General features: G+C 33.4%; 3 protein-coding genes across 6 annotated transcripts; 2 read left to right on the top strand and 1 right to left on the bottom strand.

The window, feature by feature from the left end:
- Positions 1 to 1,325: 1,325 nt before the first annotated feature.
- LOC105633296 (premnaspirodiene oxygenase) lies at positions 1,326 to 2,951 on the top strand. Its single transcript, XM_012215867.4, has 2 exons — positions 1,326 to 2,231; positions 2,328 to 2,951. The coding sequence occupies exons 1-2, from the start codon at positions 1,332 to 1,334 to the stop codon at positions 2,949 to 2,951; spliced, it is 1,524 nt and encodes a 507-aa protein (XP_012071257.1). The 5' UTR covers positions 1,326 to 1,331.
- A 1,661-nt stretch (positions 2,952 to 4,612) lies between these two features.
- Positions 4,613 to 7,467, top strand: LOC105633099 (premnaspirodiene oxygenase). Of its 2 annotated transcripts, XM_089723581.1 has the most exons (3): positions 4,613 to 5,650; positions 5,959 to 6,060; positions 7,072 to 7,467. In XM_089723581.1, exons 1-3 carry the CDS (start codon positions 4,742 to 4,744, stop codon positions 7,078 to 7,080), a joined length of 1,020 nt encoding a protein of 339 aa, XP_089579707.1. In that variant the 5' UTR covers positions 4,613 to 4,741; the 3' UTR covers positions 7,081 to 7,467. The 2 variants fall into 2 exon arrangements, with proteins under 2 accessions (XP_089579707.1, XP_012071024.1); XM_012215634.4 differs by lacking the exon at positions 7,072 to 7,467 and having other exon boundaries at positions 4,614 to 5,650; positions 5,959 to 6,906.
- A 343-nt stretch (positions 7,468 to 7,810) lies between these two features.
- Positions 7,811 to 12,120, bottom strand: ATSPO11-1 (Spo11/DNA topoisomerase VI, subunit A protein). Of its 3 annotated transcripts, XM_012215633.4 has the most exons (15): positions 11,982 to 12,120; positions 11,793 to 11,892; positions 11,640 to 11,713; positions 11,450 to 11,551; positions 11,011 to 11,084; positions 10,408 to 10,424; positions 9,734 to 9,803; positions 9,615 to 9,651; positions 9,255 to 9,302; positions 9,082 to 9,140; positions 8,774 to 8,805; positions 8,558 to 8,663; positions 8,340 to 8,460; positions 8,193 to 8,256; positions 7,811 to 8,104 (listed from the first exon to the last, which is right to left on the bottom strand). In XM_012215633.4, exons 1-15 carry the CDS (start codon positions 12,037 to 12,039, stop codon positions 7,978 to 7,980), a joined length of 1,089 nt encoding a protein of 362 aa, XP_012071023.1. In that variant the 5' UTR covers positions 12,040 to 12,120; the 3' UTR covers positions 7,811 to 7,977. The 3 variants fall into 3 exon arrangements, with proteins under 3 accessions (XP_012071023.1, XP_020534597.1, XP_020534596.1); XM_020678938.3 differs by lacking the exon at positions 11,450 to 11,551; XM_020678937.3 differs by lacking the exons at positions 8,558 to 8,663; positions 8,774 to 8,805 and having other exon boundaries at positions 8,340 to 8,499.
- Between the last annotated feature and the right edge of the window lie 748 nt (positions 12,121 to 12,868).

Below are 12,868 nucleotides of genomic sequence, written 5' to 3'. Positions count from 1 at the left end.
AGACTGAATGGGCCGAAAAATATCATGAGTTATACAATATTAAGTTCAGTTGCAACTTTGCACGTTTTATTTATTAATCCTTTTAGTTTTATTTTACTTATTACGTTGAATTTTAAGTCTTTATTAATTATATCACATTTAGTATTTGTATATTATCAAAAATAATAATAAAATTAAGTTATTTTTGTGAAAATTAATAAATATATAAACACAAGAACTTAGAAATCAAACAATTATATTTGACTTCCAAATATGATAACCTTGTTGTTTCTATCGATCTCAATTTAATACTAGGTTTGATTGCAACCTTGTATGTTTTATTTTTTATATCTCTTTGCTTTTTTATTTACTTGCATCGAATTTTCAGACTTTTATTAATTATATATATCCCTTTTAGTGTTTGTATATTATAAAAAAAACAAATTAGGTCGTTGATATGAAAATTAATAAATATATAAATACAAATGCTTAGAAATGAATATCTAAGAGCTTAATTAATAGAAAAAAGTCACAAAATATGAAAAATTTTAGGTTAGAATAATTTTTTCCAAGTAAATAGAATAAATTAATTAGCATACATAAGTACTTCCATCGATAGTTTGCTTTTCTTAAAGATTGCATTTGACCACAGTATCCTATATATTTTTTAATTTAATATTGATTTTTTATTATTTTAAGTTTAATAAGAGAATTTTTTTTATAAAATTTTAAATTAATTACTCCAAATGTTTATTTTATCATTTTTTACATTTGATATAAATAATCTTCTTTGTGCCACGTTGATTTTTCTTAAAATGTCATTTGATATGGCACGTAATTTCTTACACAAGTGGGACTATTTTCTATATTAAAATTGAATATTTGTTTATAATAAAAAAATCGAGCAAATTAAGTTGGATGGTCTTTTCACTTATATAAAAGGTGGACATAAGTTTTAGTCTTCTTAATCAGAAAAGGATTATCTCCTGTCATATAACCAACAATATTATTTCGAGCATTAAATTTTCAAAATGAAAAAAAAAAAAACCCTCTAAACATGCGATGAAAAAATATTTTCATGAGAAGTTATTAATATAGAAACATGTGTCATGTGATTTGAAAATTAAATTTATTAAAATATCATACTTCCAAGAATTCTTTTCCTCTTTGGTATAGACATACTCGGTAGAAATTCATAATTAAATTCCCATGTGATAAGCATCAAAACACATGATTAAATCCAAACTCAAAAATTAAAATTTTATAGCATCATAAACATAATTAGCCACTATAAATTTGGATGCAAGAAGTGCGTTTTGGCAACAAACTCGTAACTTTGTACTTCGATCATAATGGAATACCAATTCCTTTCCTTTCCAACCTTTTTCTCCTTCCTATTTTTTCTCTTCATGGTATTAAAATTATGGAAAAGATCCAAAAATAACTCAAAACCAAATTTACCACCAGGGCCATGGAAGCTACCTCTAATAGGAAGCATGCACCATTTAGCAGGAGCCCTACCCCATCACCGCATGAGAGACTTAGCCAAAAAATATGGACCTATCATCCACCTTCAACTTGGTGAATTTCCACATATTGTTGTTTCTTCACCTGAAACTGCTAAACAAGTTATGAAAACCCATGATGTTATTTTTGCTCAGAGGCCTTCTCTGCTTGCAGGAATCATCGTGGGTTATAATTGTACGGACCTTACATTTGCTCCTTATGGAGAGTATTGGAGACAAGTGCGAAAAATTAGCATGCTCGAATTGCTAACAGCAAAACGGGTGCAATCATTCAAATCTATAAGAGAAGAACAAATGTCCAAACTTATTAGAGAAATGTCTTCTGGTTCAGGGTCACCAATCAACTTTAGCAAGATGGTAAATTCTTTGACTTATAATATCATTTCAACAGCAGCTTTTGGTAAAGTGTGGAGTGGAGAAGAAATGTTCATACCAGCTGTTAAAAAAGTTATAGAAGCTGCTGCTGGTTTAAGTCTTGCTGATTTATACCCTTCCATTAAGTTGTTTCAAATGTTTAGCACTTTGAAGCATAAACTTTTAAGAGTTCAGAAAGAGTTAGATGAGATATTTCAGAACATTATTGACGAACATAGAGCTAGAAGAATGGAAGGAAAACCTGGTCTTGAAAGTGAAGAAGCAGATTTTGTAGATGTTCTTTTGAGATTTCAGGATCAAGAAGACTTTCAATTCCCTGTAACAGATGAAAAAATAAAAGCAATTATTCTGGTTAGTTTTTTATTTCCATATCATGCATGCATTTTTTGTTAATTGTGTATAAAATAAATAATTAGCAGTACTAAATCGTTGTTAAATTCATTTCAGGATATGTTCATTGCTGGGAGTGAAACATCCACCACAACTCTAATATGGGCGATGTCAGAGATGATGAAAAATCCAAGAGTGATTAAAAAAGCACAAGCTGAGGTGAGACAAGTTTTTAATAAAAATGGAAACATCGTCGAGGAAGCAAGTCTTGGAGAATTCTCTTATCTGAAAGCAGTAACTAAAGAAACTCTAAGATTACATCCTCCTGTTCCTGTGCTACTTCCAAGAGAATGTAAAGAGGATTGTCAGATTGATGGTTATGACATTCCTGCCAAATCCAGGATTCTTGTGAACGCCGGAACAATTGGAAGAGATCCCAATTACTGGACTGAAGCAGAAAAATTCTATCCAGAAAGGTTCCTGGATTGTTCAGTGGATTACAAGGGAACTGACTTTGAATTTATCCCATTTGGTGCTGGAAGGAGAATGTGTCCTGGAATGTGGTTTGGAATAGCAAATGTTGAATTTCCACTTGCACAATTACTATACTATTTTGATTGGAAACTCCCAAATGAACAGAATCCAGAAGATCTTGACATGGCAGAAGAGTTCGGAGCTGTAATTACAAGGAAAAACGATCTCCGATTAATTCCTACTCCATATATTCCATCTTTACCCTAAGGGGAATGATTGAATTTGAACGTGTGTTGTTAATTTGTCATCCACCAATAAGTAAATTGACATTTACATATGAAGTCAAGTCAAACCTTAAGGGAATGTATGTGCTATATTATTAATTTGGTGTCCGAAATAAAAAGCAAAGTGTAGTTTAAAATTATCATATTCTTGTACATACAAAAGGGATGTCTTAAAGCCGAATTTACATCATTCAAAGTACAGTAATTAGGAAAATTAAATCCTAATCATCCCTTAATTAAGAATTAACTTACAAAATTTATCCTAATCTTCCAAGTTATATGACACGTTCAAGAACAATGTTATCAACTATAACAGAGTTAAGTATTATTTTATAACAAAAATTACATACACAGACTGGTTCGTGGTTTGACCTATTAATTTATGATTTCAAAATGAACTAGAAGGCTTTGATTAAGTTCTTATATTTTATTCATTTGCTAATGTGTTTTCATAAAACTTAATAGGAGCATTGACAAAACCAGTGCACAAACCACTTTCAAATCTCAATATAATTAACTCTTGTCCGCGGCATTTTCATGGAAATACCACTCCGAAAAAGAAAACCTGGGATTGCAGTAAATTAATACATTTAAAATTTTCATTATTTTTATATATAAAAAAAAGTAAAAATCATTTGTTAATGATTTCACAGATTGAAAATCTTACTTGTATACGATCCAATTATGTTAATTAGTATATAAAACTTCTCTTAGTTACGATTCAAGTATAGTGTGATTTGACTTTTTGGCTAATATGGAGAATGGAAGGTTTGAACGGGAGAGATTGCTTAACGTGTATATATATCATATAATATTATGTAACGGTAGATTAACTAATTTGTTGAACAAAATAACAAACTCGCATACAAATTTAACCTATTTGGTTCAGTGATTAGAAGATCAACAATATACTTTCTCAATTCCATAAATTTACTAATTTAATTGCTCGTGGGATTTCATATGAACTTAATATGAACATTGACAAAGGCAATAATTGAATTTGTAAATTTTATATTAAATTATATAAATTTATAAATATAAAACTTAACTTATACTTTGGTTATCTCACTTATGTAGTATAATAAATATAATTAATAAATTTCACTCTTATTATTTATTTATTTAAAACTCATTTGCTAATTTTATTGATTTTTGTAAATTTTAATTAACTCATGCACAATGAAATTCAAAATGAAATCTTTTTCTATACTATCCGAGGCAAATTTACACTAGAGAGCTATTAAGGATAAAGTTTGCAGACTGGAGTGGTGAGCAACTTCAAGCCCGGAAAGAATGAGAAGACGGGTGGGAGACTGAAGGCACCTTATGTTCCACATCTCCAGCAATAATGCATCTATAGAGTACTTGATACGTGGATTAAGAGGATGATGACACACGTTACTACCAGTGAAGAGGCTTAACACGCGTGGAGAAGGATCATCACTTATTATTAAGACGAATCACAACAACCAAATGCCTCGATACGAACGATTACTTAATTCCATGACCAAACTACAGTAAGTCTTCTGGTGTCAAATAGTACAATCATGTAAAGGTACACTGCGTCATAACCCAAAAGCTACCCCTTTCTTAATTTCATCTTTCAGACTATTATATTATATGCCAAAATAATAAATATCATGTCGTGGACTGGCCGTATGCGGAACCGTGTGATCAATCCCACTAAAAAACACAAGTCAAGAGCTACAGATGTAAAGCATAAGAAGTGACAACCTCCATTAGTTTCTTTCCTCATTGCTTTCAATTATCATCATGGAACAGGAAAACCAAATCCTTTACTTCCCTGCCCTTTTCACCTTCTTACTCTTTCTCTTCTTTCTACTGAGAGTCTGGAAGAAATTCAAAACCAACAACTCAACACCAAATCTACCACCAGGACCATGGAAGCTACCTCTAATAGGGAGCATGCATCATTTAGTTGGGTCCCTACCCCATCACCGCCTAAGAGACTTGGCCAAAAAATATGGACCTCTCATGCACCTTCAGCTCGGTGAAGTTTCTAATATCGTGGTTTCTTCCCCTGAAATTGCTAAGGAGATTATGAAAACTAATGATGTCATATTTGCACAAAGGCCCTTTCTACTTGCGGCAAGTATTGTGGCTTATGACCTTTCAGACATTGCATTTGCGCCTTATGGAGACTACTGGAGACAACTGCGAAAAATTTGTACCTTGGAGCTGCTAACCGCAAAACGTGTGAAGTCATTTAGGCCAGTTAGGGAAGATGAAGTATCAAAACTCATTAGATCCATATATTCTAGTGCAGGGTCACCGATCAACTTTAGCAGGATGTTCAATTCTTTGACCTATAGCATCACTTCAACAGCAGCCTTTGGTAAGATATGGAAGGGAGAAGAAATATTCATACCAAATGTCAAGAATTTGATAAAAGCATCTGGAGGTTTTAGTCTTGCCGATTTATACCCTTCCATCAAATTGCTTCATCTCATTAGTACAACGAGGCCTAAACTACTGAGGCTTCATCAAGAAGTAGATAAGATATTCCAAAATATTATCAACGAACATAGAGCTAGAAAGGCAGCTGGGAAATCTGGGGCTGAGAGTGAAGAAGAAGATTTTGTAGATGTCCTTCTGAATTTCCAGGATCAAGGAGACCTTCAATTTCCTTTGACAGACGACAAAATAAAAGCAGTCATTGTGGTTAGTAAATCTCTTTATTCATATCAAGTTGCTATATAAATAAATAAGGTTGATAGACTTGATTCTAATAATATTCAAAGTTCTATCATATTTCTGTAACAAGGAGAAACCCAGTGTAAAGTACTGCATAAACAGCATTAGGTTTAAAGGAACAAGAACCTACATGGCTGCATCTTGGTCTACCAGTAAGTAATAAGAGTGAGAGCAGGGACAACTATGAGAAAAACATAGATTTTGATTTCAGATTTCTTTACAAATACGAATTGTTTTCATTATTCACAGAACCATTGTTGATAAATTTATTTCAGGACATGTTTGTCGCTGGTACTGAAACATCATCGACAACCGTAGTATGGGCGATGTCAGAGATGCTAAAAAATCCAAGAGTGATGGAAAAGGCACAAGCAGAGGTGAGACACGTTTTCAGTAAAAAAGGATATGTAGATGAAGAAAGTGTTGGAGAATTAAATTACTTGAACTCAGTTATTAAAGAAACTCTGAGATTACACCCTCCCCTTCCTTTGCTACTTCCAAGAGAATGTAGGGAGAACTGTGTGATTAATGGTTATGACATTCCTGTCAAATCCAAGATTATTGTGAACGTAGGGACGATTGGAAGAGATCCCAATTATTGGATTGAAGCAGAGAGATTCTTTCCAGAAAGATTTCTTGATAGTTCAATTGATTATAAGGGGACTAATTTTGAATTTACCCCTTTCGGTGCTGGAAGGAGGATGTGTCCAGGAATATTGTTTGGCATAGTTAATGTCGAGTTTCCTCTTGCACAATTACTATACTATTTTGATTGGAAACTCCCTAATGGACTGCACCCAGAAAATCTTGACATGATAGAAAATTTCGGTTCTGTAGTCACAAGGAAAAACGACCTTCACCTAATTCCCATTCCACACTTTCCTCCACATAAGGCTGGAATGAGCCAAGCCATTCGTGTGTCACATGAGACCTAGCCAGAAAGAAACTCGATCATACTCCTTCAATATCTTAATAAACGAGCTGAGCTCAAAGCTTGAATTAGAGGCTTAAATTATAAACAACCCAAGCGCGAGATCAGCAGAACTTGGATCGGCTTCTTTATAGCACTACGTCCGCCAGTCAAGTAGAACATCAAGGAACATTGACCAGCGTCACCTTCTATATTATTTTTACAATGTGTTAGATAGAATTAACCATGGCCATGTAGTTTTTTGAATATTTCATATCTTATTATGGTACAAAGTTGATTAGTTTTTATACCATTGTTATGAGCAGCTATTAAGGATTACATTTTGCTGATATATATATATATATATATATATATATATATATATATATATATATATTTTTTTTTTTTACCATTGGAGCTTTATAGTTCGAATGAGAATCCAGTTTCTCCTTTTAATGAATAAGTTACCTTGTAACAGATACTTTAACTAGAAAGGGAAGAAGGGAGCAGAAGAAGTCTATCCGAAATATGTCAAATTACTACTGCTGCAGAGGCACTTATGGTTTTTCTTCTTGTGGACAGTGTCTTGTGGTGAGTGTTTGGATCGAGAAAAATTTCTGGGTTTTGATGTTGTCACCAAACGACCTGGATCGGTCGTACCGGAATTTTTTTTTTTTTTTTTTTTTTGTTTTTTCTTTTGTCATTCAATGGATCAATTTTTCATTATCGTCACGGCGCGTGCCGTTTAAGAGCGGAAATTTTTTTGTCGTCCACTGGATTAATGTTTAATTCTCGTGAAGGAAATCGAAGCTCGGCTTCTCTCTCTATGCATATAAACACAGTCCTTTATTAGATTGATTTGCTTATGTGTCAATCGGTAATCCCTCTAATTTTGCAACCAATGGAAACCACTAACTCGACGGCAGGGCAATCCCGGAGAAGAGGCTGTCTAGGGCGGAGAAGAGTTGAAATCAAAGAAATCCAAGACACAGCCAACCTAATGGTGGCCTTCTAAAAGCGACGCCACGGTCTTTTCAAAAAGCCGCCGAGGTTTGCAATTTATGTGGTGTAGAAGCCGCAATCATCGCGTTCTCTCCAGCAGGGAAACCCTATGTTTTTTGTTAAGCCATCACTGCACAGAGTCTTTGAACGCTATCTCAGCGAAAGCATAGAGACGGCCGGCCTATGCTATTAGTGGTTTGAGCTACTGAGCTCAATTATCACAAGATGAGCCTTTAATTGATTTAGTATAAACTTCATATAAACAACATTTAAAAAAATAAAAGTAAAAGCAATGTTCAATGAAATATCACTCATTATGCGCATCTAGTACAGTTCTTTGCATCAAATGGTTCATATTTTTCAACTCTTGAGCATGTTATTGTTAAATGTGAAGTCCACCTTGAATCTTTGAGGGTATATACTGCTCCGACAAGAAGGAGAGTGAGTGGACAGATAATGCTTCAATCTCAAATTTCACTCCTCTCTGCAGCATTTTTTCTAGTTGCAACCTTTCATGGGAAAGCCAACTCATAAGTGCATAGATCCAGCGGCACTGGGGTAAGGAGCAGAATATCCTAAAATGTCAATGAATTTTACCTCCACTGTGGTACTTCTCTTTGCAGGTAGCATCTGAGCAACATGGATTCAGTTCTTCTCTTATCTGACAATCAATGCTAGAAACTTGTGACACCAGAGAAATGCTGACTGAAAACAATCAAGCCAATTGAAAGCAAAAATTCTCACCTTCAGCAGTCAAAGGAAGAAGACAATGTTGAGGTAAGCTATATGCCTCAGAATCAGAAGGAAAAGCTCCAAGCCAGCGTATCTCAGGGACTCGCAGAAATTTGACATCATAGGCCATTTGCTTTGACATAAAAATGCGTGGAGGACAAAAAGAATCTAACTGGTTTGAAAATGGGAACAAAAGCAAAATGACACATTGATCAATTCAGAAGCCTAACCAGAGAACCAAATCGATAGGTGGTCAAAATGTCAACACCATATGGATCACAGTCGACTAAGCAATAGACAGGCAGACACAACTTCTCAAGGAGGAGTCGCAAGAACCTAACAGTCATTTCCATAGAATGATACTCAGAAACATTAGAAGGCATACAATGGTGTGTGTACTTCACAGGAAGCCAATCATTAGTTCTGTACAAGCATGAAAAGGCTACCTTCTCGTGGGAATATCTGGATATCCTCTTCCCTATGGAAGTACAAAAGAAAAACAACTCAGCGACAAGTGACCCTTAAGAGTGCATGTGCATAGAAAATTTAAAATTCAAGGATGTAAATTTAATTTTTGGTTCAAATCATATATAAAAGGTTTTGGCCAATGACGGACGAAAGAAACATGAACCAGCATTATAAGGTGTATTTCAAATCACATCTCTAATTCAAACTCAAACAACGGCTCATCCAAGTTCATGAATTTAATTTGTATCTCTATTCAAACAACAAATTGAAGAGAGTGAATGCTTACGGTTATGATAACACAGCGGTTTGAATTGCAGAACCTGTCATTTGCTAAACGCTGGAATACTGCTTCCAAGGATTCATGACAACATCAAACAGTTCAGACAAGTAAAAGCAGTCTGAAAATAGAATTACTTGCTTTGCTTTTGAGAGAAGCATTGTGAATCAGAGAAACTCCACCTGATTCCTTCTCCACGACCAGTATGTATTCAGCAACACTAATAATATCTATGCACAATAATCAGGGGCGATCAGCAATCAATCCCATCAAGTTCTCCATATATAAAGCTGATTAGATAAAACATTCAAAATTATAACTTTGAAGAAAAATGTCAATCCAGTTCGGGAAGATTTTCCAGCCTTTAACCAAATAGAAAAAGTTACAGAAAAAGCAAGTGACCTCATGAAGAAGGACAAAACGCCATCCAAACGCATGAGAATTCTTCCTTTTTTTTATCAAACAGTAATAAGCATGTTTGAGATAATTAGAAGTCATTAGATATTGCAGCATTTCTTAACAGTTGGATAGCTTATAGCTACCTTTGACTTCCTCAACATGCACTGGAATGGGATGCACCTGTGAGCAAATCAGATACAAAATCATATTCTAATTTCTAAAAGATAATGCAACTATGAAATATGTCCTTGTCTGTTCTTACATTGCTAGGACAGTTTATGCAATCAAACTTCCTTCCACCTTCCAAAAATCGCAGCCAACCCATCACCAACCTATATAACCACCATAGATTAATCCAAAATCATTAGAACAGTATGCCACTGACCAACTTAAATCTACAAGATATCCGCCCATCATCCAGTTACAGTAAAAGCCATATCCTCTACTTAATCATAGTCCATACATGACAAAATAATGCAGGGAGGAAAGTAATTCATGGTTAGTAAAATTTTGCGCAGGTAATTATATACAGTTATATATAATTCCTCGCATCAACTAAAGAGACAAAGAAACTACATGAAACTTTTATCATATAGACTATAGTTGTTTAGTCATTGTTGTTAGTTGTAGGGAAAACTATATGGATGACTAGATCATAGCATTCTAATTCCCTCATATATCTTTAGCTTAATGCATATAATGAACTTGTTTGACACTATTTGATGCAAGTCTCCAAAAGTTTCATGTTATAATACCTTGGAACTAAAACTTACCATGTTCGTGTTAGAATATAGTTACCGGCTTTAATTAACTAGACACACATATAAATAATATCCAAAAGATACTTGAGATTCATCAATAAACAGATAAGCTAAGCAAGAATAAGTTAAATTCACTTCATTGCTGCAGAAGCTGAGAGGAATCAGGAGTACCCACCCATTTCCAACTGAGACCTGAAAAAAAGTTATCAAATAGTAATTTCCAAAATATGTTCCTTCAAATTATCAAACTACTATTTCTCAAAAAAAAAAAAAGAGAGAGAGAAGATATCAAGCTACTAATATTAGCAATCTCACAATTTCAGGACAACTACCATCTAACCTTAATGAAGTAAATTTGATTCGCTTCTATCTATTGCTAAGTTACAAAGACTAGAATTCAGTTCATATATTTGTTGAAAATCTGTAGAACAGGATGAGTAGCATCCTCACGCTTTCTTGTCAATGCCTTTAAAGATTGTGAGGTTTGTGTGGGAAAGCAAATACAATTTGTTAAGCCACAGAAAAATGAAAAAATAAGACTCTAGCATCTAATGACATAGTCAAATTTCCATTCATTCCATTTTATATTGAAAAGAAAAACCTCTGTCTGTCATGCATAGCATATTAATTACCATTCATTTAGCATACCATTCAAATGATTATCCTTGCCTTGGGTTGGCAAGACAAACCAAGTTTTCAATGCCATACAATACTTCATTAAGCACGCTCCTTTAACCAGATAGACATTTGAAGACAAATAAATAACTAAAATACCAACCACATTTAGGTTGTGGCGACTGCAATGCAGAAGGATGCATATGTCATTGATTGCCTGGTCAACAATTGACTGATCTGCGAAAAGAGCAGAAAATCTTTGTTAATAATGTCAATAATATCAAAAAGTATGACAACCTTTAGAGACACAAATCAAAAGTAATCAAAAATTAAGCTTCTCCAAGAAGCCTTAATATAATTTTATACACAAGAACTTTGATCAAACTATAAGGCCCAGTACAACAATGGATTAACAGTACGCAATGTTTTTGCAAGTAAACATAATTGCAATAGAATTTAGATTAAGCAGCACATCAATATCGGTCAAATGACACACTACATCCTATGTCCAGTACATCAATGCAAGTTCAATATTAATATGCAATTATATCACTTCAAACAATAAATTTACATCTATTCTAAACTAAAATGTATAGATTCACCTGAAAAAACAGATGGGTGCATATAATATATATCTCTCTTAGACACATGTTTATTCTCTTGCAGAAGCTGCTGAACAATGAGTAGAACTCGTAGCAAAACATCTGAAATATAACCAATGAGCCACAATAAAAACTAATGCCATTTGAATTACTGACTCATAAGGCAACTTAATTAGATCGATAAACTCACCGATTCTACGGACGCCGCATTCTCTTTTAATCGTGAGAATTTCTTTCCCCTTCGGCAAATCGGAGCTGCAGTGGCTGCATAAAGCAGCAGATACACATTGACAACCCTAAAACTTCAAGTTCAACTTCAAAGTACAGCTACAAAGAAAAATACCAGTTGGCTTGGAGATTGGTGCAGTAGTTTCTGAAATTGTCGATATAAATAGTGGGCGATCGTCCCTGGCTCAGATCTCTCAACAGTGATCTAGTGAAATCTGAAATCAAATACACTCACAGATTCAATTTATCATTGGTGAAATGATTTCGATAGTGAAACTGAAAGTGCTTTCTAATGTTAGAAGACCTCTGATCTTTCCAATCAAATCCCGGTGTCTTTTTGAGGTCCGACGATTTCCCTCCATTTTTTTTTTTTTTTTAATTTCTGCTTTGCTTGTTTAAGGAAATCAAAACTAGCTAACGATTCGTTATATATATGTGTAATGTTCGGATCGGATTCAGGACGGACATTGGAGTCCCCATGGAACATGTGGGCATACTTGAGGGTTGACGGGTCGGGTTTGGACCATCTCATTGCTAATGCCTAATTTGCTATCGATTCTCATTTTAATTTTGATTTTTTTTTTTTTTAAGTTACGTAAATTTTAAACAACAAAAATTTAGTCAGTAGCTAGAAGTGATTGATTATGATGTCAACTGTGTTGTTTAAGAAGTGAAATTTCAATTTAAATTTCTTTTATTTTCGAAAAATAATTTATAATTGAAAATTATCTTTTAAAACATTTTCAAATAGTTCACTTTCTACCATTTGGTTATAACACTGAAAGTTAATTAAAAAATAAATTTGAATTATAAATTTATAAAATATTTTGAATTTATACAAGTTTTATATTTAGAAATATTATTAAATAAGAGAAAAATATATTAAAGTAATAATTTGTGGTAGTTGCTAATTATCGGTTGGTGAATGCTGATGGTTAATCATAAGTGTTTATTCAAGGTGCTTAGCAATGCTTACAAACGGTAATGATAAAAGTAATAAATTTATAAATTTATTTTATTTTATTTTATTTTAATAAGTTTGTTAATATTAGGTAAAGAGAAATTTACATTCCCTTAAAATAATTTAACTTTTTTCTTTAAAAAAATTTTTATTGATTAATTTTCCTCGACACTACAAACATCAAAAAATTTACAAACTATTTAAAAATCAAAAACAAAACTGAATCTTAT

Source organism: Jatropha curcas, chromosome 7 (assembly GCF_041381405.1).
Source record: "Jatropha curcas cultivar XTBG-Jc1 chromosome 7, XTBG_Jcur_1.0, whole genome shotgun sequence".
Classification (NCBI taxonomy): domain Eukaryota; kingdom Viridiplantae; phylum Streptophyta; class Magnoliopsida; order Malpighiales; family Euphorbiaceae; genus Jatropha; species Jatropha curcas.
Note: the sequence above shows the minus strand (reverse complement) of the source record. Positions and strands in the feature narration are given on the sequence as shown.

Coding starts and splice junctions, on each gene's coding strand:
- LOC105633296 (XM_012215867.4), top strand. CDS start 1,332: ATGGAATACCAATTCCTTTCCTTTCCAACCTTTTTCTCCTTCCTATTT. Junction 2,232..2,327: donor AAATAAAAGCAATTATTCTG/GTTAGTTTTTTA, acceptor AATTCATTTCAG/GATATGTTCATTGCTGGGAG.
- LOC105633099 (XM_012215634.4), top strand. CDS start 4,742: ATGGAACAGGAAAACCAAATCCTTTACTTCCCTGCCCTTTTCACCTTC. Junction 5,651..5,958: donor AAATAAAAGCAGTCATTGTG/GTTAGTAAATCT, acceptor AATTTATTTCAG/GACATGTTTGTCGCTGGTAC.
- ATSPO11-1 (XM_012215633.4), bottom strand. CDS start 12,039: ATGGAGGGAAATCGTCGGACCTCAAAAAGACACCGGGATTTGATTGGA. Junction 9,141..9,254: donor GGTCGTGGAGAAGGAATCAG/GTGGAGTTTCTC, acceptor CCTTGGAAGCAG/TATTCCAGCGTTTAGCAAAT. Junction 8,105..8,192: donor AGAGAAGTACCACAGTGGAG/GTAAAATTCATT, acceptor TTCCCATGAAAG/GTTGCAACTAGAAAAAATGC.